The sequence below is a fragment of the Solanum stenotomum genome, chromosome 8 (assembly GCF_019186545.1).
Source record: "Solanum stenotomum isolate F172 chromosome 8, ASM1918654v1, whole genome shotgun sequence".
Classification (NCBI taxonomy): domain Eukaryota; kingdom Viridiplantae; phylum Streptophyta; class Magnoliopsida; order Solanales; family Solanaceae; genus Solanum; species Solanum stenotomum.
Window position 1 is genome coordinate 20,068,170 of NC_064289.1, and position 25,491 is coordinate 20,093,660.

The 25,491-nt window shown below is 32.4% G+C and overlaps 1 protein-coding gene and 1 pseudogene across 1 annotated transcript; both read left to right on the forward strand.

Annotated features, from left to right (window-relative positions):
- The first annotated feature begins 7,532 nt into the window (after nucleotides 1-7,532).
- Nucleotides 7,533-21,559, forward strand: LOC125872409 (1-aminocyclopropane-1-carboxylate oxidase homolog 1-like). The gene is made up of 4 exons (XM_049553139.1): nucleotides 7,533-8,106; nucleotides 8,689-9,010; nucleotides 9,649-9,809; nucleotides 21,223-21,559. The coding sequence occupies exons 1-4, from the start codon at nucleotides 7,595-7,597 to the stop codon at nucleotides 21,311-21,313; spliced, it is 1,086 nt and encodes a 361-aa protein (XP_049409096.1). The 5' UTR covers nucleotides 7,533-7,594; the 3' UTR covers nucleotides 21,314-21,559.
- Nucleotides 13,084-18,531, forward strand: LOC125872415 (uncharacterized; annotated as a pseudogene).
- Nucleotides 21,560-25,491: the final 3,932 nt, after the last annotated feature.

Here is a 25,491-nt window from a genome sequence, read left to right on the forward strand (position 1 = left end):
CTCCTTTAATTTGTTGTATTTTTTTATTTGACATAGAATTTGAAATTTAATAAGAAAATAAAGAAGACTTTTGAATCTTATAATATTAACTTAAGAATGAAACGAGTGATACAATTTTTTATTTTTTAAGAATATGTACCTATAATATTCTTATTATTAATAAAAAAAAATGAAACCTTCAAATTTTGAAGGCAAATACCTTATTTTTAAATGCATAAAGCTGCCCCGGCATGCGATGCACGCAATTTGTCTCCTAGATGTAAGAGAACGAAAAAAATGATACTCAGTTCTTTTTTATATGTCATTTTTATTATAAATTATTGATCTATAATATTTATTTTTTTATACAATCAATGCATAAATTATAATATTCTTCCTGTTTTACTCTTGTGAATTATTAGCATTGAAAATATATATTTGATCAATATAAAAAAATTAAGTTAATAATTCATGTTCATTGATCAAATTAATTAATTAAAATAAACTAATTCCTATTCATTAATTGAAAAGTTAACTTTAAAAAAATTAAATAAAGGTAGAATAGTAAACTTACATCTAGGAGACAAATTGTAATATATAAATAAAAACGGAGAAAGTAGTCGATGTTGATATAATTTTGCTTCAATAGTGGAGGACCGTGCCAAAGCTCTTTGGGTTGGATATTCGATGGATGGTGGGCACTGCGCAAGCTACAAAGACATTTAATTAAAGTTCAAAATTTTGTCTAATCATGTGACAACACACACTGGGATTTCAAGTACTTTGACATTGCCGTTGGGAGTTAAAAGTGTTTTTTTCTAAATAATATTTTTAAAAAAAAAATATTTGATAAATCCTTAAAATTGTTTTTAGATAGAAGCAAAAATAGTTATTCTGCTATTGAGAAGAAGCTAAAAAAGTTTGCTACTTAAAAGAAAGCAGAAATAAAAAAAAATAAAAATTGAAGACTAAAATATCTCTTCTATATATACATATTTAACAATACATTCCTTATTAATCAATTAGCATATCTTATAAGTTTGGTTAAGTTTCATTCAAGAATTTTTATTTTTATTTTCATACAAATAATTTTTTTTTATGTTTATATATTATTATTTTATATTTTATATATTATTGTACATATTATTTTAAAAAATTAGAAATAAAGGTAACACCAATATTTTTGTAGGATTGAAAATATGAAGGGTATTTCTTTATTTTAATATTTTATTTATTTATTTATTTATAATATTAATTGAAAATTTTGACTATGTACATTTTAATGTAATTAAAAAAATGTAATAGATATTTAAAATAGTTTATCTCGATAAATTAATCTTAATATTAAAAATACATTGTTATTTGCCTTATTTTCATATTTTGACTCTCAAAAACACTTTTTACAAAAGATTAGTCAAACACAATTTACTTATCAAAAGCATCATTCAAATGAGTTTGTCAAACAAAAATTGTTTTCTTTTTCAAAAGCTTTTTTTTGAAAAGCTATCTTAAATAAATACTTTTAAAAATAAAAAGTTTTTAGCAGCAATACCAAATAGACTCGCGGAGGTATAACAATTTGCTACTTATTTAGCTCCCTTTTATTATTTTGTCATGTGAAATTAAGTCGAGATATATATGTCATTTACAAATGAAATATCTAGCTTTGAGGGACTCCTAATATTTGAAGGATATGGGAATCCTTCTTTTCTTATCCTGCTAATTGCATGTTGGTCTGCCTATGGGTAGATTATAACAATTCAACTATACTTTTAATATAACATAATATTATCGGTCAAGGTTAAGTCTACACATTTTTTTTTCCAAAAAGGCGTCAATTTGGTAGGATATATAAAAATAATGTTAAATAGAATGTATTAATAATGATTATATTTTTTTTTAGGAAAAATTGTATGAAATAACAAACTATTAATTCAAATTAAATGTTATAATCATAGTTTATTTTATTTATAATTCACAGCAAACATCCCTTTTTTTGCCATCTGGTTAGATATACAATTAGTCATTTTCGATATACAATTACCATTCGGTATACAAATGTATAAAATGCGTTTGTATTTGTATAAAGCGAGAGAAAAGTGTATATACAAATACAAATACATATAATTTTGTCTTATACACTTATGATTATACAAATACAATTCTTACTATACAAATTATAATGTATAAATGAATTTATACAAAACTGAACAATTTGTATAAAATTGGATGTCTCTAGTGAATTATACAAATCAAAAGCTTCATAGCAAACATAAAATTTGTTATGGAGCGCAATTATGCAAACTATAGTTATAATATACAAATCTGATTTTTATGTTTACTATATGTGAAAGTTCCTCTTTTTATGTGTTGTTTGATTTGGTGTATTAAAAATAACATGCATTACATAGTTTTTTAAAAAAATATTTATTTATAAAGATACCCTCTACAAATATGGTGAAAAAGATATAAAAAAAAAAGGGTTTTAAGAGGCAATTGAGTTTTTAACCATGTTAATTTATGCATTAAATCTTCTTGCATTATTAATATCATGAATTTCCATGTTAATATAGTCTTCAATACTTAATAGAGTGTAAGCATTAATTATACATATATTGAAAAAATATATCAAACAAAATACTACTAAACACAAAATTAATACATGCATTATTTCTTCTAATACATTCTATCAAACGAAAAAAGTATAGGTTGTACCTCATACATCACATTTTTTATTCTTTACACCTCCAAACATCTCTTACTCTAAGTTTTACATTAGGCTTAAGTCATATGCAACCCCATAAAGTTATCCGCATATTTTATTTGAACACCTCAACTTATCTTTGTGTCTATTCAACACTTTATTTGTTCAAAAGTCATTTCTATTAGACACAAAATGTTGACATGTCAAAAAACGTGTGCTACACTCTCTTTAGGTGCGTAAAGCTATTGAAATTAATATTATTTTTTTTTCTAACTTATATACCAAAAGTAATGAAAAGGGAAAAAAAATATTAATTTTTTGAAAATGTAGTCTTCTTCCCCAGCCCAAAATTACACCCCTGTGCTATTCTCATTCACCATCTTCATAATTGTTTTTACACAAGCGCACCCCACACCCCACCCCCTCCATCTCTCTTTCTCTCACCCTTTCCCGTTCTTCTTCTTCTTCTTCTTCTGCTGTTTTTTTCCTCTCTTTTTTATGTAGATCTACATCTTCAATATTCTGGCAAACATCCATTTATTTCGATGGAAAAAATATGAATTGATTTTTTCAGGCAAAAATTTGTTATTATCTATTGTAATTGTGATTAATGAGTACTAATGAGAAAAAGATAAAGGTAACGAATAGAAAGTTTTGATGGTATTCAAATGAAAGAAAATGGGTATTTTGCCATTGTTGATCCGTTTATTATAAAGAAGAAAAAGAAGAAGAAAAGAGTGGTTGTTCTGACGGGTAGAAGGGGAAGAATTTGGGTGGATTGGCAACAATGTAACTATTAAAGTTTTTTAAAATTTTGAATCTAAATAATCTACCATTGTTAATTTATTTATGATAAAGAAGAAGAAGAAGAAAAAAAAAAGTAAAAAAGACGATGCCGGGGAGACTAAATTCTGATGGGTAACGTGGGAAGGTTTAGGTGGGTGGGTGGATATTTTTAGGGGTACAAAATTTTATTTTACATTTATCATTTAAAATATATTTTTAAATAATTTTTTTGGATCCAAATGACACATGTCATAATTTGATTCGTCCTTGTGCCATGTCATCACAAGTGTAACTTACACACTTAATAGTTTGGATGATTGTCAAAAAAATGTCAAATAGGTATCAATTCGAAATGGTAAAAATATTCAATAGGTACAAGTCTTAATTGAGGTGTTCAAATGAAATATGATGACAACTTTAAGTGGTTATAAATGACTTAAGCCTTTTACCTTATCTATGACCTCATGGGCTCATACATTATGCATAGATTAACTGTTTACTGTCCACATAATCGAGTATTATAGTCATTAAAATCCACCGTTTCATTATTGTATACGTGTCTCAAAGTTAAGCTAACAGATAAAAATAGTAAATTATCTCATAGCGTATATGAGCGAAGGCACCAAGGCGGGGCTCATGCCATCGATATGTCATTTTAATACTCGTTTCACCAAATTATTGGCTCAAATATCAATATTTGGACTAAAATAATCTAAAAATACTTTACACATAGTGTGAATAATGTGATATGTTAGCTTTGGGTCAAGCCTCCATAGTTTTAAGCTAAATTTTATATGTACTTCGTTTTCTTTTTTCTTTTTATGTTTGATACAACAAAAAAATATAATTTTGAAGTTATTTATGTATAATTTAGATATATATTATTAAAGGTGGAGTGGATTTGTGGGAGGGGGATGAGGACTACAAGGTTGGGTGAAGAAAGATGGGGTTTTTGAGAATGGAGAGTACAATTTAATAGAGAATGCAACGCGTAAAACTTTTTTCGCTTACTTTTCAAAATAGTCAATTAATAAAAAAAAAAGATAGAAGAGTAAAAATATAAACCATGTGAAAATGAATAAAAATATCTTAATTAATATTTTCTTTGTCCAATTATAGTTGGACACTATTGATTTGATATACACCTTAAAAATAATAAATAATTGGGATAATAATATTGAATTATATTACTCCTTGAATATATTAAACTTTATGCTTTTAGAAAATGTATTTAATATTGAATAGTATTTAATAACAAGAGTAAAATAGACACAAAAAAATAAATTATTTCTTGATTTTTTAAATTAAACAAATATTGTTGAATAATTATTTTTATTATAATAAACAAGTAAAGATGGGCGGAGGGAGTAGTATATTTCAAAAATACTCCTACTATTTTTGACCATTTTCCGTAAAAGACAAATTTAAACCGACTAAAAGATAAAGTGATTTGTACAAATTGGTACAAGAGTATAGTTCACACATCCACCTAAAAAATGACCCATGCTTTCACTTTATATATATACTAGATATGAAAGGGCCTGTTAATGGGCCTAATATTACAATCTTAAATATATTATTTCGCGATCAAATATTAAAATGTATTTCCGCGTCGTGGACTTGCTCCCAGACAGTGTTTTCTTGATCGTTTCTCATGATTAACTATCTAAAACTCATTTAATCATTACGATATCTTTCCTACCACAAATAATAACCTTGAATTCATAATTCAAATTCAAGGTAGAGCTAAGAGCTAAGTCTTGAGAGTTCTTTCGAGTCTTTTGAGAAAGTCCCTTTGAGTCTTTTGAGGAGTCTTCTATAATTTCTAATAACTTGTTTCAAGACTCGAGTAAGTGAGTATGAGAATGATGAATATGTATTCATGAGTCTACACTATCATTAATCATAACTCTTGAATTCATAATTCAAAATTCAAATTCAAGAAAGAGCTAAGAGTCGAGTTCAAGAAAATCTTTGAGTTCAATTGTGAATCCTTTGAGATCAACTATTGATTTGAGCTAAGTTTTGAGGAAGTAAGTATGAGAATGCGAAGAATCATATACATGAATTCCATATTGTTAATTCGACCCTCGAGTTGAGTCGTTTATGCCTATAAATTTCGCATGAACTTCATAAGTTGAGTATCTTTGAGAGGAGGAGTATCTTCAAGTTCTAAGTCTTGAGTATTGAGTTCCTAATCATTTAGGGATTATATTCCTACTCATAGGGCTACTACATGTTACTCATGAAGGTCCTTGAGTTGAGCATTTTATGCCCATAATTCCACATGAACCCTATGTGTTGAACAATCTTGAAATGAGAGGTATCATTGAGTCCTTGAATTGAGTCATTCATGTTCATAATTTGGCATGAACCCTATTTTAAGAAGTCTTTTGCAAACTTTTTTTAAATTTGTTTTAAGACTTGAGCATATGAGTTGAGGAAGAGTAGAACTGAGTTCATTTTCTTTAAAATGATATATTGGAACTAAGTATTCCCAAGAGTAAATGTTTTTACATTTAAGATGAGAGGAAACTAAGATCTCCAAAAGAGTTTTGAGCAGTTTGAGTACCATCTCTTTTAAGAGAAAGATTTTTGAGTAATAATCTCAAAACACATAAAGAGTTATGTTTTTAGAGAAAAAAAAAATAGAAATTCCACTTAAGTATAAATAAGATTTCTTTCTTTATTTTTTTTTGGAGAAATTATACTATTTGCTTGCTTATTAATTGTAAATAATATATTCAGTAATTAATAATTTATGTATTGTTGTAATCTCTACATAACTAATACTTGCATAACTGATACCACATAACTAAATCATGCATAACTAAACCATGCATAACTGTAACCAATAACCAAACGGCCCCTAACTATATTATCCTTTTCAAATTTTTATCACAAATTATTTATTCTTATAAAAATGACCCCATTTTTTAAAAAACACATTCAAATAATCAAATATTATTTGCAAAATCAATAGCTTAACACAAGTTCAACTTCAAAAAAATTAAATAAAGTGTTTTTTTTTTTTTGTAATAGTATGTGGTAGTTCTTATGTGAGATCTAATCTATGACATTATACAACTATCTATTTTGAGATATTATTTTATTTAGTGCAATTTGGTTGTATGTCTCAGGTTAAATTTGTCAAGTAATTTTTAGAAACTGAGGAATATAAACCATATTTAGAAAAACCTAATATATAAATATATCTTTTAACTTGACTTTGTCTGACATCTATGACATTCAACTTAGGGTGTGCACAAGTAAGCACTTAAAATTTTATAAAGTTGAAGAAGTAGAAGAACGCGTCCTACGGGAAATAACACACGTAGGAGCCACATAAAATATCGCATAGGACGTGAATTATATTGTCATGTAGGACGTCAAGTAGAACACAAGTGTCAACTTGTTCAATTTTATACAAGATTACGTGTCTACTTATGAACATGTAAAATTGAAGGACATAGATGTTAGATGAAACCAAATTAAATGACATATTTATGTATTATGCCTTTAGAAAAAGTATATTTAAATTCGAAATAATTTTTGCATAAAATTTAACCAAACACAACTTCAACTATAATTTTTTAAAATAAAATAAACAGTATTTTTTCATGACCAAACCACACTAACAAAGGAAATGATTTAAAGCCCTCAAATTTGAATTTTTGGTATGAAAAAATCTCATTAAAAATTATACGTTCAAAAATAAAAAAGATTTTTTTTAAAAATGTATCAGCTTGTATGTACAGGCTTTTGAAGTAAATCAATAAATGAGGTCCATGTAGCTTTGCAATAATTTCTGTTACTCCTCCCAATGTATTGGTACACGTGTGGCCATTAGAATCCACAACTATTGACTTAGTGGTGGATACATTGAGAATTACATAAATTTTGATTGATTTTTTTGAAAATTTTAATACTTTATGCACAAGGTACAATTAAACTAAGCTTGAAATTTGTTTTGGTTGACAAAAATGCCCTTGGTCGCCCTCTCTTCAGTTCACCTTTCTATATAATAGAAATATACAATTTTAAAAAAAAAACTCTTGTCATTTAGTTAGTTGGAGTATTTCATTTCTTCTCCTCAAGCTTTAATTTCTCTAGCAGAAAAAAAAAATGGTTCTCAAAAATGAACATAGCTATGACAGAAGAAGTGAATTAATAGCTTTTGATAACACACAAGCTGGTGTTAAAGGACTAGTTGATGCAGGAGTTAAAAAAGTACCAAAAATTTTCTACACACCACAAGATGCATATTCAAATGATCCTGAAAAGAATCAATTCAGTATTCCTGTTATAGACTTAGATGGCATAAGTAAAGATCCAACTCAACATAAGGAAATCATCGAAAAAATACGCGATGCATCGGAAGTGTGGGGTTTTTTTCAAGTGGTGAATCATGGAATTCCTCAAAGTGTTTTGGAAGAAATGTTGAATGGTGTTAGGAGATTCTATGAGCAAGATACTGAGGTGAAGAAACAATGGTACACGCGGGATACCTCGAAAAAAGTTGTGTATAATAGCAATTTTGATCTGTTTAAGTCTGCATCAGCTAACTGGAGGGATACTACTTATTGTAATATGGCTCCATTCCCTCCTTCTGCTGATGAATTGCCAGACGCTTGCAAGTATATATAGTAGATGTTGAATTTTTCTAGCGTATTCGTGTGTTTATTTATTTATATTTTGAATATCCTTACTGAAAATGCTGGCAGATTTCAACTATATTTTGAAATTTATCCCCAAAAGTTAAGTAGATGCATTTTCAGGGTGTTCAAACAAAGTTCTTGAAGCTTTCTTCCCAATATGATTTGTAGTGTTTCTGTTGTAAATTGTAATACTCCCTCCGTTCCAAAAAGAGTGATCTAGTTTGACTTGACACGAAGTTTAAGAAAAATAAAGAAGACTTTTAAATCTTGTGGTCCTAAATTAAAGTTATATCGAATGTACAAAATTGCCCTTTAAGCTTGTGACCTTAAACATGCCACTCGAAAAGATGAAATTAAAATGTTACCGAAAAAGGAAAGAGATCATTTTTTTTTAAACAGAGAGTATATACTTCTGTGGGGAAAATTGGAACTTCTCTTGAGGTATAGCAAGGCTTAATAGTCTAAATGTCATTTGTTAGTAGGGCCAGAGTTTTCAGTGATGAGAGTGAAAGAAGTAACACAAAGTCTTATGAACTGTTACATTATTTTATTTTCCTGCAGGGATATTCTGATTGAGTACACGGAACAAGTGAAGAAGCTAGGTCGTTCTTTGTTTGAATTACTCTCTGAAGCGCTTGGTCTCAACCCGAGCTATCTGAATGACATTGGTTGTTCAGAGGGGCTTGCTGTTTTGTATCATTGTTATCCAGCATGCCCTGAGCCAGAGTTAACTCTTGGAGCTGGCAAGCATTCAGACAGTGACTTCCTCACAGTACTGCTACAAGATCATTTAGGAGGCCTTCAGGTTCTTCATAAGAATTACTGGGTTGATATTCCTCCTGTCTCTGGTGCACTAGTAGTAAATGTTGGTGAACTTTTACAGGTAATTGTATTTTATATATTACGCACTTGTGGCATAAACTCATATATCATGTTTTTTATTGAGCCGAGGATTAATTGGAAACAACCTTTTTACCTCCCAAGGTAGGGGTAAGGTCTGCATAAACTCTATTCTGACCTCACTTGTGGGATCACGTTGGGTTTATTATTGTTCTTGTTGTTGTTGCTCTTGTGGCATAAACTCATATAGAAAGCATATCATGTTTTTCATTGAGTTGAGGGTTTATCAGAAACAACCTCCTCTACCTCCTAAGGTAGGGGTAAGTTCTGCATAAACTCTATCCTCCTCAGACTCCACTTGTGAAATTACATTGGGCTTATTATCATTGTTGTTGTTAATCTTGTGGCATAAACTCATATATCATAGTATATCATGCTCTTCATTGAGGCAAGGATTTATCAAAAACAATATTTCTACCTCTCAAGGAAAAAGTAAAGTTCGTTGTCCGCATACACTCTATCCTCCCCAGATCCAATTGTGGCCATTACAATGTTTTTGTTGTTGTTGGTGGTGGTGATGGTGCTCTTGTGGCAGGTTTCTTAGAAATGATTAAAAAATTGGGATATTTTTAGATTTGAATTTGAAATGTGCTAAACTCAGTTTTGTTAGAAAATTTGCAGCTCATATCAAATGACAAGTTGAAGAGCATTGCACACAGAGTACTGGCAAGCCGTGTTGGTCCAAGAGTATCGATGGCCAGTTTCTTTACCACGGGTCATTCGTTATCATCAAGAGTTTATGGACCAATTAAGGAGTTGTTATCAGAAGATAATCCCGCGAGGTATAGGGAAACTAGTGTGAAGGACTATGCAGATCATTATAATGCAACAGGGATAGGAGGGAAATCTGCTTTGTCAGATTTTAGGATATGAAACATTTGTTAGTCTGTAACTGTTAGATCCTACAATCAGTTATATATGTAACTATTGTACTGAATTAAGACATACAAGTGTGTCTACTGTTATTTTGATTTGGATTCTACTCATTATGGCCTACTTAAACATGAGAGTTTACTATACAAGTGAAGTCTCAAGTAGACAAACAATGAACATGCATTGAAGAGTGAAGTGTTAGGGTTTTATCTGATTTTCTTACGTTATTTGAAGTTTATAAGAAAAGACAAAACATTACCATAAGTGTTTTTACTTTTCATGAAATTTTTTATTTTTATTTTTTCATATTTGGTTTATTCTTTTTTTAGATGAAAAATTTGAAGGTCTCTATTCTCATAGCATAACACAAGAACATCCACAATGTAGACATTTAAGAGTTTAGTTTATAGGGAGATATATTCTCTCAATAGTTCTAATATTTTTCTTTTATATTAGTTTTCGTATAATAATATTATGTTTTTTAGTATAAGTTTTTGTTGTCTCATTTATTGATCATATGATTTGCAATTGTAAGTTTTCGCATAACGTTCTTATCACCTTCATAACCCAACATGAAGACCCTAAGAAAACATAAATTCACATCAGATGCATGACTTTAGATATGAGGTTGTAGATGACACAAATTACGGTAAGATGTTAGTAGTAGTAGAGTGTCGTCTTGTTTATCCTTCATTAATAGTAGTAGTAGTATTTCTCCAGTAATTTTTGTCCTCTGATTTCTATTACATTCTATTATCTCTAGTACTTGGATTATTGCACTATCTTATTATAGTTACTCTATCTTTTTTACCAAAATGGTTTGTCATACTTTTCTTACCTTAGAAAATTATTATTACAAATCATGACTCGCCGCCAATCCAAATTAATTCCTAATTTGTCCTAACTTTTTCAATATCATCATATTTCCCCAAGTCTCACCTTGTAATATTACGATATGTGGATAGAAGAACAACACTTGTAGTGGCCTCGAACATGCTCAAAATAAGTAGGGGTTCACTTTCGGGAGGCAATCAAATGGGCTATCCACTTGGCCCTTTACTATTTGATTCATATTTATTAAAATAACATTAAAGGGAAGCATATTAATATAACTTAATACACTCAATCTCAAAGAATTTATTTTCCAAAAGAGCGTGGTGTGGGGGTCTAAGTCCTCATGTGTTCTTGATATTGTTGACTAACTATGTACTTGCTTCATTATGGTCGTCACTTGTTCCACTACTAAAAAGACAGTAAATACCGACCTAAAAATTATCGACCTCAAATAGAAGTCGGTAATTTCTGACCTCCGAAGGTCGGTATTGTTAAAAAGAATAAAAAAACTTTAGAAAACCGACTACAAGGAGTCGGTTTGTATGAAAAATAAAGCGGGAAAATCAAATACCGACCTCTGGAGGTCGGAATTTTTCCCAAAAAGAATGAATTACAATAAAAACTGACCTCTTGATGTCGGTATTAATATATCAATAAATAACACTATTTTATTTTTTCTCAATTAAATATAAAAAACAAAATTGAGAAATATTTTGAATTAATTTTATTTAAATCGTCTTCCGGAGGACGGTTTTGTGTAAAATAAAAAACAAAAGAATTATAATACCGACTTTCAGAAGTCAGTAAAATTAAATAGTATGTAATTAAATTAATTTTCATTAAAATAGTTATATAGTGACTTCTAGAAAATTAATAAATTAATATTTTCAATTAACTTTAACTAAATCGTCCTCCGGATGACCATTTTATATAAGTTCAAAAATAAATTAATATAAAATACCGACTTCCTTACGTCAGTATTATTTAATTAACATGACTACTTTTTATTTATCTTACAATTTAATGTGATACCGACCTCATGAGGTCGGTATTTTTTATTTAATCTAATTACTTTTAATAAAAGTGACATCTGGAGGTCGATTTGTTTAAAATATTCCTATTAATCATAATTTTACTATTGTGCATGATACTAAATTTTATGAAATAGACAATAGAACATCGTAAAGTACTGTACAAATCAAGTTCTATCAAGATATTTACGTTCGATCTTGAATGGATATCAAGTGTAGTGATCATACCGTAGACACTGACACGTAAAGGATAATTCATTGGAGTATGAAATATGTTGATTATATACTCGTCGAGTAGTTTAACAAATCAAATCTTATATATTAATGTTTCAGATATGAAATATATTATCAATTAAAGAAATACCAATGATCAATTTAAGGAGATTTATATATTAAATTTGATATTGATAAACTTCTGTTGATCAATAAAATTAAATTTATATAGTTAGGAGGCATATATATATATATATTGTTGACACCCAATTTTGACTGACTTATTCGATTAGATACGTATTTTTAAAACATATTACGAGTTTTAAAATCTTAATCGATTTTGTCTAAATTTATGTATTATAGTATCGCTAATTTACAAAATTATCAATTATTATTATTAAATTATTATATTTATCGATAGTTAAACTCGAAATAACTACTTTATTTAAATGTTTTTAAATTTAGGTGTGTTTAATTTATATGAAAATACTTTAATATATGTAGTATTTTATTAATTGAATAGCATTTCCCTAATCTCTGCTTAAATCATTTAAATCATAACCTCCTTTGTTCAATTTGTTTAATTCATAGCCCTCTTCCTATCCAATTCTATTTCAACTCCAGCCTTTCATATTCAATTTCATGTCAATTATGGCCATTGCTTATTTCAATTATAGCCTATCTGATTCAATTCAATTCTCAAAAGCCCCATCCTTTAATCTCAGCCATTCATTCATCCAAATCAACTACAAGATCAAATCTTGATCGTCCATATCATTCAAACAAAAGACTGAGATTAAATCTTCATTCTTATCTATTTTAAACCAACAGAACCAAAACCCTAAGCCATCCTTCTGTCTTCATCTTCCTCTCATCTCCTCCTCCCCTATCTCTCCCTCTCCTCTATTCTCCTAGCAGCTCAGGCGAAGCAGCGAACGGCGCTGGCCAGCGAGCAGCCGCGAAAACCAGCTTGAAACCGGGCGGCGCCTCCGATCCGTTCTTCTCGCCAGCAAGCGAAAGCCGCGCCGGCCAGAAGCAGCGCGAGGACCAGCTCCGACCGGCGAGCCTCTTTCTCTCTTCTCCTCCGCTCCAGTGAGGAAGAAAACAACAAACAGCAGCTCCAGCTGCTCTGACCAGCGAGCGGCGAGCAGCCAACTCATGCGAACCCCATCGAAGACGGCAACAACAACAGCGAGACCCTCGCATCTACATTCCTCTCCTCTTCGGCGAAGTTCTAGTAATCCAGGTATTTGATTAATCATCATACATACATAACAGTACTTGTAATAAAGCTAAATTGAAGTTTACGTAGTGTCCAACAATTTCTCAAACACGTCTGTAAATAACTCTAATATTAGAACTCTAAAACTATTCAGATTTATTTAAGCTCTAGTTATATGAGACTGGCAAAACTAGATAATCAAACTTGGGATGGAAGGAGAAACAATGTCTGTGAATGTAGATTTATTAGAAGTCTAGACTCTCTACAGAAAAATTAACTCGTGACTCACTGGAGCCTTTATCTCAATATGAAACTGACACTCTGAAACAATAGAGTTCAGTCCAACAATCTTTGTATGGAAACAAGAAGACATACTGATTCCCAAGTAATTTGTGCCATTCATCAGTCATCTTACCCAAGAGTCAGTTGTATGGAAGTTAGTGAGCACTCTTCTGCATTTATTTTACGTAAGACCGTCTTTGTTTGAAAGATATACAAACACACCACTGGATAAAACAAACAAGAAACCTCAGAATTAACAAGTGGAGCTTAGGTATAAATAGCCATGTCCTATTGGAGAACCATTCAAGTCAATAAGGCAGAAGCAAGAACATTCAGTCACTCCTGCCAATGTTATGTATGCACATATGAACATAGAAAGGCTGCATGAAGTAGTAGCATCAAGTCAAACCATTTTACCTTTGAAGTATGGAAACCACTAACATGCGCACATAGATAAGGACTCAACTTCTGACCTCCTTGAGCACACAACATTTCAGAAACTAATTTCAGCATGCTCCCATAAAAAAAGAGACCTTTAATCAATAAGACAGTATTCGTTACTTATGATGTGTTTAAATTTCTAAAGTTCAAGTACAATTGTTTTCTATGATGTGTTTGTGTCCATCTAGTATTGATACTTGGCTTTAATTTTGTGATAATTTGTTTGTGTCCATTGAGGGTTGGCTTAGCTTTAAATTAGGTGATAATGTATTTGTTTAGCGTAAGTACCAACACTAGTTGATCCTATTGATGACAAAATTGATTTTCTTGCAAAATCAATGTGTCCATCTAGTGTTGACACTTGAATTTAAATTTAGAAATAATATATTTGTTAAGCATAAGTACCAACACTAGTTGATCTTATTGATGACAAAATTGATTTTCTTGCAAGATCGATTTGTATCCATCTAGAGTTGATACTAAGCTTTAATTTAGGAATAATGTGTTTGTTAGGCATAAGTACCAACACTAGTTGATTCTATTGATGACAAAATTGATTTTCTTGCAAAATCGATTTGTGTCCATCTAGTGTTGATATTAAAGCTTTAATTTCGGAATAATGTGTTTGTTAAACATAAGTACCCAACACTAGTTGATCCTATTGATGACAAAATTGATTTTCTTGCAAGATCAATTTGTGTCCATCTAGTGTTGACACTTAGCTTTAAATTTAGAAATAATATATTTGTTAAGCATAAGTACCAACACTAGTTGATCCTATTGATAACAAAATTGATTTTCTTGCAAGATTGATTTGTGTCCATCTAGTGTTGATACTAAGCTTTAATTTAGGAATAATGTGTTTGATAAGCATAAGTACCAACACTAGTTGATCCAATTAGTTGGTAGATTTAGTTGTTGGAATTAATTCCAAAGTAGTTATAGTTAATGTTGTTTAGTTGTTGAAATAAGTTCAAATAAAATTTAATTAACCCCTAGCTAGTTTGACTCATTATTTAAAATGATGTTGTTTAGTTGGTGGATTTAGTTGTTGGAATTAAGTCAAAACTAGTTGTGGTTTAGTTGGTGGATTTAGTTGTTGGAATTAAGGCAAAACTAGTTGTGGTTTAGTTGGTGGATTTAGTTGTTGGAATTAAGTCAAAACTAGTTAGAGTTAATATTGTTTAGTTGTTTAAATAAGTTCAAATAAACAATGTGGTTTAGTTGGTGGAATTAATTCAAAACTAGTTAGAATTAAAAAGTTGTTTAGTTGTTTAAATAAATTCAAATAAAAATTATAATGTGGCTTAGTTGGTGAATTTAGTTGTTGGAATTAAGTCAAAACTAGTTAGAGTTAAAGCTGTTTTTAGTTGTTGAAATGAGTTGTTTAAATAAGTTCAAATAAATCATTTGGTTTAGTTGGTGGAGTTAATTCAAAACTAGTTAGAGTTAATATTGTTTAGTTGTTTAAATAAGTTTGAATAAACAATGTGGTTTAGTTGGTGGATTTAAGTAAAACTAGTTAGAGTTAAAAAGTTGTTTAGTTGTTTAAATAAGTTCAAATAAATAATGTTGTTTAGTTGGTGGATTTAGTTGTTGGAATTAAGTCAAAACTAGTTAGAGTTAAAGTTGTTTAATTGTTGAAATAAGTTCAAATAAATAATGTGGTTTAGTTGGTGGAATTAATTCAAAACTAGTTAAAAGTTAATGTTGTTTTGTTGCTTAAATAAGTTCAAATAAATAATGTGATTTAGTTGGTAGATTTAGTTGTTGGAATTAAGTCAAAACTAGTTAGAGTTAAGGTTGTTTAGTTGTTTGATCGTATTTTCGTTTATTTTGAAGTTGGATTTAGTTTATTTTGAAGTTGGATGAAGTTTATTTTGAAGTAGATATGTATATGTTGAAAAATAGTGTGTTGGCAACTCTTTGGGCTGTATTCGCGCAATTTTCAAGTAAGAATTAGAGTTTATCCCTCAAAATTGAGTTTATTTAGCCCAATTATTTACTTATCCACAGCCCAAAGCCCCATTTTCAAAACCCATATACAGCACTCTACGCTTCCATTATCCAAATAGGAACCAAATCAGCTAATCTGTTTTCCATCTCTGCCGCCGCTGCCGTCACCAAGATGAAGATTGTCCGAGGTGTCTTAAGGACTGCCAACGCTTGCCTATCTCGTTATTCATCTCATCATCGGACTTTTTCTGCACTTCCGAATTTTGGTAGGTACTACTGTTTATTCAATTTTCTAATGAATTCCTTACTTTATCATGCTAATTTGTAGTTTCTTTAATTGAAAATGTGCAAATTTAGTTTTATGAGCTTATTTTGAATCCTATTATCGTTGTTCAGCAATTTTCTATTGACTTTACGCCAGAAAACGGAGGTGGCTGACCTCAAACTATTTAGATCCGGTCGGTTCTTGTTGTTCAGAAATTTCATTTTTAGTGTTTGAATTAAGTAGAACTGTGCACTCCTTAGCTCAACTTGAGATACGAAATGCCCTCCTTGAACTCTTTTGAACTTCAGGGATTAATCGCGTCTTAAATGAGCCTTGGTCAATATTGGTTTTCCTCATACATCTTCCAAGATCACTCAGGAAAAAAACTGTTTTAGGAGAAAACTGTTTAGGAGTTATTTCTCAAAAAAAAATATGAAGTTGTTTAGGAGTTTTAAATAGCTGAGCATGTTTGAACATACAATGACAATCGGCATCCTGTGATTGAATAGTGGAAATAATTCTAACATGGTCAAGCATCTCTTGGATGATATTTTACTGGCTCACTAATCCTTCACAAATTGTCTGCCTTTCATATTGGACAATCCTAATTGACATTACTAATTTTCATCTTTAAGACGCTCTAACTTTATCTGATTCTTCTTTATTGTGTAATTATGTGCTTCTTCATCATTGGTCATCATCACCTTTTTCATTATATGCATTTTCTCTTTTATCTACATCCCTGGTAATGGACACAACTTTCCTTCACTACACAGCCTCTGATGATAAGCAAAGCACCAACTCATTTGAGTCTGCTGAAGACTTTGAAAGACGAATTTTTGGTGATAGTTCGGGTAGTAGGCCAAGTTCAAACTCCTTTTTCAGAAAGCTTGACGACGCTGAAAAGTCTTATGATAGATCTAGTATGGGCTCCACATTCAATTCTGGAAACAGATCTAGTATCCTTGATGGTCTAGATGAGAGTTTTAATACATTATCAGATGGGATGGATGGTAAGCTGAATGAGGCAGCCAGCTATTTTCAGGTTGATCCTGATGAAGTAGGCAAAGAAGATTATGCTTACAGAGCAGATATGACCTTTTGGCCCGGGAACACTTAAGAACTCAAGGTATGAGTAGTGAGCTACCATTTGTTGTATGCTTTTAACATCTTGAGTGTCAATTCCATGTAACTATATAAGGATATGTCTCACTGTGGTTTTTGTATATCTTGTATCCATATTGGTGTTTCAACTTTCAACAGCTTCCATCAAACATTCAATTGTTTGGGCCTGCTAGAATTGTATACTCTTAAGTGTGTATTTCCTAGTACACCTCGTTTTCATGCTTTGTTCTCTGTTGGAAGAGCAAACTTATGGATGACATTAATTTGTTGCCATAGCTCAACATGTTCTCTTGCTCTATATTTCCTATGGTGCTGTCATGTCCACCTCTAAGCTTTTCATTATTATCATGCAGGATCTTGATCTTAGAAAACCAGGAGTTCGCAAGCCCAAAAAAAGGGATGAATTTGAAACTACGACAGAGGAAGTTTTGCTCAAAGCTGATTTCAGGGTTTGTATTCTTTGTTCTACATCACTTTGACCATGTATGGCTTTAAAATGTATCCGCATATGCACCCCAATGTCTGCACATGGAAACACCCTTGAGCACGTATATTGGTTATTTGATATTCTTAGCATCAAGTCTCTGTTTAGTTTATTGTTGCTGAATATCATGTTCCAAGCACTGGGATGTTGCTTATAAACATAGAAGTAGTGTCTTCCTCCCAAGTATTGCCTTGTAATTTTGGCCCATTGTGAACGTTCTGACTCTTCCGAAGTTATCTGATTTATACCTTTAACAAATTTGCAATACAGAATGTGAGATTCCTAGCTAACTTCATCACAGAGGCAGGAATTCTCCACAAGAGGAGCAAGGTTTGTAATCAAATCCATCGACTAATTTTTGACGATTGAATATGTAAGTGTTTCTTATTCTTTCTTTTCGGTCATGTATAGACTGGAATTAGTGCCAAGGCCCAAAGAAAGATTGCCAGGGAGATAAAAACTGCCAGAGCATTCGGTCTGATGCCTTTTACAACCATGGGAACAAAACACTTTGTATTTGGCAGAACAATGGAGGACCTTGATGCTGATTATGAATATGAGATGTACGACCCCAATTTTGTCGATTCAGAAGCTGGTCGGGAACCTTTTTAATCCTTGAAAGAATACTACTAGTTACCATTTGTTTTGCTTATCCTTGGTTTGTCATTGAGAACATGTATTTCAGTTATTGCTAAGGGTTGATTTGCAGATGAGGAATTAGCATACTAACTCGCTTTCATCCAATGAAAAGATGTTCTCGAAATTTTGTTTCAAATTGCATACTGCTTCAAAGGACTGCCCTACATAATACATGCTGGTATCATTGGACATTAATGATTTAGCTGTTGGAACTCTCCTCCTTTGGATGTTGTGATTTGGTTCATTTTGAGGATGTTCAAAATTAACTTTTGGCTCTACTTCAGTTTTCGTTACTTTAAACAAATAAAAAGCTGCCTTTTTCTGCATAGCCTTCAAAGTGAAGTCAATATAGAGTTCGTATGAGAATTGATGTAATTACTTACCTTGTGCAGATTTAACAGTATGTTTTAGCTCGACATAGACTCCAAGATTTTTCGTTTTTCTATCTGCTGTGATTTGGTTGAGAAGATTATTGTTACTAGGTAGGTGGACTCATTATCCATCGAGTTTTGAGCCCTCATTAGCCTCGAGGATTTCTTGGTTATCAAAATAAACAAGCAATGTAGGAGTTCTATTGCAAAGTCTTTTGAGGAACTTTTGTGACAGTAGGCATAGGATATGAATTATGTCATGTATGAAATCTGCTTGCTTTGGTTCAGTTAAGTAGAATGGAACATCAATTTTATTCATTATGTGTGCAATTGTTTGTGCTTCAGTGAAATTAATTATGTAATTTGTTGCTTTATCTTATTCAGAACAAGGACTTGTTTCTTGGTGTACATTTGATTTTTTCGGATTGATTTTATATTATTTGGTTTGGATCTTTTGGTTTTTGATTCATAAAAAATGTAATCCCATTCGAACTAAAATAAAATAATTGAGTAACATAATTAAAGTTATATTTGTAATTTCAAATAATCCTGAAAAAAATCAATTCTGTAGTCTTGTTATAGATTTGGATGGCATAAGTAAAGATCCAATACAACATAAGGAAATCATCTAAAAAATACGCGATGCATCGGAATTGTGAGTTTTTTTTCAAGTGGTGAATCATGGAATTCCTCAAAGTGTTCTGGAAGAAATGTTGAATGGTGTTAGGAGATTTTACGAGCACGATACTGAGGTGAAGAAACAATGGTATACACGGGATACATCGAAAAAAGTTGTGCATAATAGCAATTTTGATCTGTTTAAGTCTGCATCAGCTAACTGGAGGGAAACTACTTATTGTAATATGGCTCCACAACCTCCTTCTGCTGATGAATTGCCAGAGGCTTGTAGGTATTTACTTGTTGACTTGAAAATTAGACGGTATATATAGTAGATGTTGAATTCCCCTAGCGTCTCCGTGTGTTTATTTCTTTATATTTTGAATATCCTTAGTGAAAACGCTGCCGGATTTCAACCATATTTTGAAATTTATGCCCAATAGTTAAGCAGATGCATTTTCAGGGTGTTCAAACAAAGTTCTTGAAGCTTTTTTCCAATATGATTTGTAGTGTTTCTGTTGTAAATTGATTACTCCCTCCGTTCCAAAAAGAATGGTCTAGTTTGACTTGACATCGAGTTTAAGAAAACAAAGAAGACTTTTGAATTTTGTGGTCCTAAATTAAAGTTATGTCAAATGTATAAAATTGCTATTTAATCTTGTGGCCTTAAACATGCCACGTGGAGAGCTAAAATTAAAATGTTACCAAAAAAGGAAAGAGATCATTCTTTTTTAAACAGACTAAAAAAGAAAAATAAGTCATTTTTGAGGTATAGCAAGGCTTAATAGTCTAAATGTCATTTGTAAACGTAATCAGTAGCAGAGCCAGAGTGTTTCACTCATCAAAGTGAAAGAAGTAAATACACAAAGTCTAATGAACTGTTACGTACATTATTTTATTTTACTGCAGGGATATTCTGATCGAGTACACAGAGCAAGTGAAGAAGTTAGGTCGTTTTTTGTTTGAATTACTCTCTGAAGCTCTTGCCCTCAACTCGAGCTATCTGAATGACATTGGTTGTTCAGAGGGGCTTGCTGTTTTGTATCATTGTTAACCAGCATGCCCTGAGCCAGAGCTAACTCTTGGAGCTGGCAAGCATTCAGACAGTGACTTCCTCACAGTACTGCTACAAGATCATTTAGGAGGCCTTCAGGTTATTCATAAGAATTACTGGGTTGATATTCCTCCTGTCTCTGGTGCATTAGTAGTAAATGTTGATGAACTTTTACAGGTAATTGTATTTTATATATTACGCACTTGTGGCATAAACTCATATATCATGCTTTTTATTGAGCCGAGGATTAATTGGAACAACCTCTCTATGTCCCAAGGTAGGGGTAAGGTCTTCATAAACTCTATCCTGACCTCACTTGTGGGATTACGCTGGGTTTATTATTGTTCTTGTTGTTGTTGTTCTTATGGCATAAACTCATGTAGAAAGCATACCATGCTTTTCATTGAGTTGAGGGTCCGTCCTCTATCTCCCAAGGTAGGGGTAAGGTTTGCATAAACTCTATCCTCCTCAGACCCCACTTGTGGGATTACATTGGGTTTATTGTTGTTGTTGTAGCTTCTCTTGTGGCATAAACTCATATATCAAAGCATATCATGCTTTTCATGGGATATTTTTAGATTCGAATTTGTAATGTGCTAAACTCAGTATTGTTGGAAAATTTGCAGCTGATATCAAATGACAAGCTGAAGAGCATTGCACACAGAGTACTGGCAAGCCGTGTTGGTCCAGTAGTATCGGTGGCCAGTTTCTTTACCACGGGTCAGTCGTTATCATCAAGAGTTTATGGACCAATTAGGGAGTTGTTATCAGAAGATAATCCTGTGAGGTATAGGGAAACTAGTGTGAAGGACTATGCAGATCATTATAATGCAACAGGGATAGGAGGGAAATCTGCTTTGTCAGATTTTAGGATATGAAACAATTGTTAGTCTGCAACTGTTTGATCCTGCAATCAGTTATATATGTAACTATTGTGCTGGAATTAAGACATAGAAGTGTGTCTACTGTTATGTTGGTTTGGATTCTACTCATTGTGGCCTACTTAAACATGAGAGTTTACTATACAAGTGAAGTCTCAAGTAGACAAACAATGAACATGCATTGAAGAGTGAAGACCCTAAGGAAACAGAAATTCACATCAGATGCAAGTAATATTTCCTTAAAAGTATTTGCCGTGCATGACCTTAGATATGAGGTTGTGGATGACACAAATTACAGTAAGCTGTTAGCAGTAGTAGGGTATTGTCTTGCTTATCCTTCATTAATAGTAGTAGTAGTATTTGTCTAGTAATTTTTGTCCTCTGATTTCTGTTACATTCTACCATCTCTAGTACTTGGATTATTACATTATTTTAATAATTAGCTTATGAACGTGGATTAAATGGTGCAATTTAATTACTGTAGTGCAACGTAGTCCCTCTTGGACTTGAGAGAGAAACATTTTGGTGGTTAGTAAGGACTTAACGATCATTAAATAATTTGAGGGTTAATTATAGGGCAATGATCAGTGGTGGAATCAGAAATTTGGTGTTCAAGAATTGTATAGAGAAAAAAAAACGAATGAGTGCACTAAAATTTTGTAAATCAAACTATGTAACATAAATAATTACTATTTTTAATTAAAAATATACTACATTTTTTGAAATTGAACTATATAATATTTAGCTTGGATGTTCATGTTTATTTAATAGGAAGTAAATGGACAAAAAAAAAAAAAGAAAGAGAGAATTCAATTTAGAATTAAACTTAGCCTCATAAGCAACCACAGTCATACCATCTTGCTCCAAAGCCATGAACTTATCCTTCTTATGATCCCTCAAAGTACGGGGTACATAGTTTTCCAAGAACATAGCATGAAACTAAGTCCAAGTGAGTGGGGGTAAAGCTGAAGATCTGCATTCCATATAAGCTCTCCACCACTGTTTAGCCTCACATTGAAGCTGAAAAGTCACAAACTCTACTCCATGTTGATGGACAATTCCCAACTTATGAAGCCTCTCATAACAATCTAAAATAAACTCATAAGCATCATCATTCTCAGAATCAAGAAACATAGGAGGCTTTAGTTTCAAAAACTTAGTCAACGTTTCATGCTTATTACCAGTTATAACATGACCCAACAAAGGATGGAAGAAAGCATCAGTACCTCTAGTTCCACCCACCTTGGGTACAGTGATAGCAATAAGGGAATTGGTGGGAGCTTGAGGTGCTTGATCTGTGGGGATAACTCCAGGACGAACCAATCCTTTCAAGAATGACATAATCTGTTGAGCTAACATTGGGTATACGGAAGGAATACTTGTAGTCTTAGTTTGTATCCCTTCCTTTTGTCCAACATCCTCATCATTCTCAACTTTTACATTCTCCTCTACTTGTTCATGGTGCGTATGAGGATTCTCATTTCTGGGAGCATTTTCAACCGGAACTCCACCCCTAGTAGGTTCTACCCTTTCTTGGTCTCTTCCCCTAGCTTTTCCTCTACCCCTGCCTCGATCGCGACCTCTTGTTGTGGACTCTTCAGCTGGTGCATTGACGGGAGCTACAGGTCTGACGCAGTTGAACCTAGTGTTAACCATCTGCGGACAGAAGAATGAAGGAGATTAGATACCAATTTGAATCGCTAGATACCAATTGCACCCAAGCCATAACACGAAAGGAGTAAAGAGAAAACAAAGAGATTTCCAAAAGTCCTATAGCCTCTCGAAGAAAAGTACAAACGTCTCCGTACCGTTCCGCAAGACTCTACTAGACTCGTTTTGGTACATCGAGATCAACGAACCTAGGGCTCTAATACCAAATTTGTCACGACCCAAACCGTCGTGAGTGGCACCCACACTAACCCTCCGATGGGAAAACCATAACTACTAACTAACCTCAAAACTAAGCATTTAAAGATACGGAAGCAGGTTTAAATGTAGAAAAACTGAAGTTCCCATAAACTTCCAAAAGATCTAACAACGACAAACATTGCGAAAATAACGTCTAGAACCTGAAAGTCAATGTACCAAAACTCTAACAATGAACCAAACGTCTAAAGGAAATGGGTGCAACCCAACTAGCATAAGAATACCTAATGAACTAGTCTAAGTCCAAATAAGATGGACTAAACAGAAAGAGAACTCAAGGCAGCCTAGAAGAACTGGCTCACCCTTGAATTCGATGACGATTTCTAAACGAGGTCTGTCAGTAGCCGCCTAAAGATGCCCTGTACTCAACAAAGAAAAAACACGTGCAGTATCAGTACACAACCATTGTGTACTGGTAGGATCACGTGACTATCCCATTAAGTGCAATATAAGCAGGTCATTGCCACATTATAAAACATGCATACACCGAACATATACAACATTAATATCATTTCGGATCAATACACAATTCCACATTATCGGCGTTACACATATATGACAAGTCATTGGTCCTCTCACAGAACCCATACTCAAATAGTTAGTGTGCCGGATCGTGACACCCGTTCCAAGTTAGTGTGCCGGTTCGTGACACTCGATCCAGAGTTTATGTCGGTACGTGGCAACCGATCCCAGTAAGTATGTCGGTACGTGGCAACCGATCCCAGTAAGTATGTCGGTACATGGCAACCGATCCATTCAACATACCACAATCACAATCACAAGGTACATTCTCAAAAATCATACAATCAAGAGGTGATTCATGGCATATAGGTATTCGTTCATACTCATTTACGATTAATGTGATCAATAAAGCAACATTCACATACATGCATGTAATACAAGAAAAAAAGTACAAAGATATATCACAAACATGAAATCACAACCATCACCTACCTCGAAACAAGCTTGAATCCCCTAAGAAACTTGATTTTTCCCCTTCCGGATTCTTTCTACTTAATTCTTCCCCTTTCGGATTCTTTCCGCTTGTTCTTGATCTGCAAACAATCAATATAACGCAAGGATCAATAAACGAAGCCTAATTACCCCGATTATAATCGAAATCATCAACTCTAGGCCAAACCCTTGATCCCATATACCTAGTTTTAGGGATTGTTCCACCATAAATTCTAGATCAAAACCCTCCTCCATCGATAATAACCCAAGAAACTACGTTCTACGGATCAAAAAGTGGATTTGGGGAGTGAAAACCTTACTTTTAGCCTCAAGAATGGTGAAAAGTTGTCAAGAAAACACCTCGGTTCGTTCCTTCGCTCTCAAAGTCAAAACTTGTAGAATAATGACGTTTTTGGGGTTTATTTCCAACTTAAGTCGTGTCCATCCCGTTGTGGCGGATCCTATACCCCGCTCTGGCGGCACAAATCCCGCTTTGGCGGCTTGCGCGGAGACAGAACGTCGGAATTAGAGTTTCAAACCCCCATTTCACAACACACCTTCGCCCCATGACACTCAGGAACTACCCGTTCATGCTAAGATCAATTTCGGGAGTTCTACTCGCTCGAATTCAATTTCGTAAAGTCGTATGGGTTCCTTAATGTCTTAATTATCTACTCATGTGGTCAAATTCATAATTAGACTTCCCATTTGTTACCAGATTTCCCTAGACCTCATTGACTCTGATTTTGTCCAAATCTAGACTAGGTTGGAAAATTTCAAGTTACTGCCAAAAAGTTTTCCAGCCCAAAAATTTTCCCCGTTGACTTTACTATAATGACGGGAACCGTTCGTTACACTGTGCCATAGTAAAGATTATCACACCTTCAAAAAATTAAGAAAATATAGCTATAGATAATTTGAACATTTTATTGTATTATTCGAAAAAACTTTGACCTTCACAATTCACAAACCTCTTGTTTTGGTTTATTCCTCATGCTAATAAATTCTTTTTTAATTTCCAGAACGTCTTTCTTCTTAATTTTATTTTTAAAAAGTAGGGAAAAAAAACTATAGTACGTATTATTTTTTCTATCATCAAAATATTTTTGTATTTCAAAAAGTTAATTTCTCAATTTTTTCCTTTTGTCCTAATTCTTTTATTCTCTCTTTCAAAATAACAAAATTTGAACAAGTGTTTATAAAATTAAGTTTATTTTATTATTTGTATATACAAAATAAAATGTGCATATGATAGGGAATAATGGATATGGAATGATAACAATGAAATCAAATAA

What these genes read in the sequence shown, in the direction of transcription:
- LOC125872409 (XM_049553139.1), top strand. Translation starts at nt 7,595, where the DNA reads ATGGTTCTCAAAAATGAACATAGCTATGACAGAAGAAGTGAATTAATA. An exon ending in GAATTGCCAGACGCTTGCAA is followed by an intron (nt 8,107 to 8,688) that starts GTATATATAGTA and finishes ATTTTCCTGCAG; the next exon opens with GGATATTCTGATTGAGTACA. An exon ending in ATGTTGGTGAACTTTTACAG is followed by an intron (nt 9,011 to 9,648) that starts GTAATTGTATTT and finishes GAAAATTTGCAG; the next exon opens with CTCATATCAAATGACAAGTT.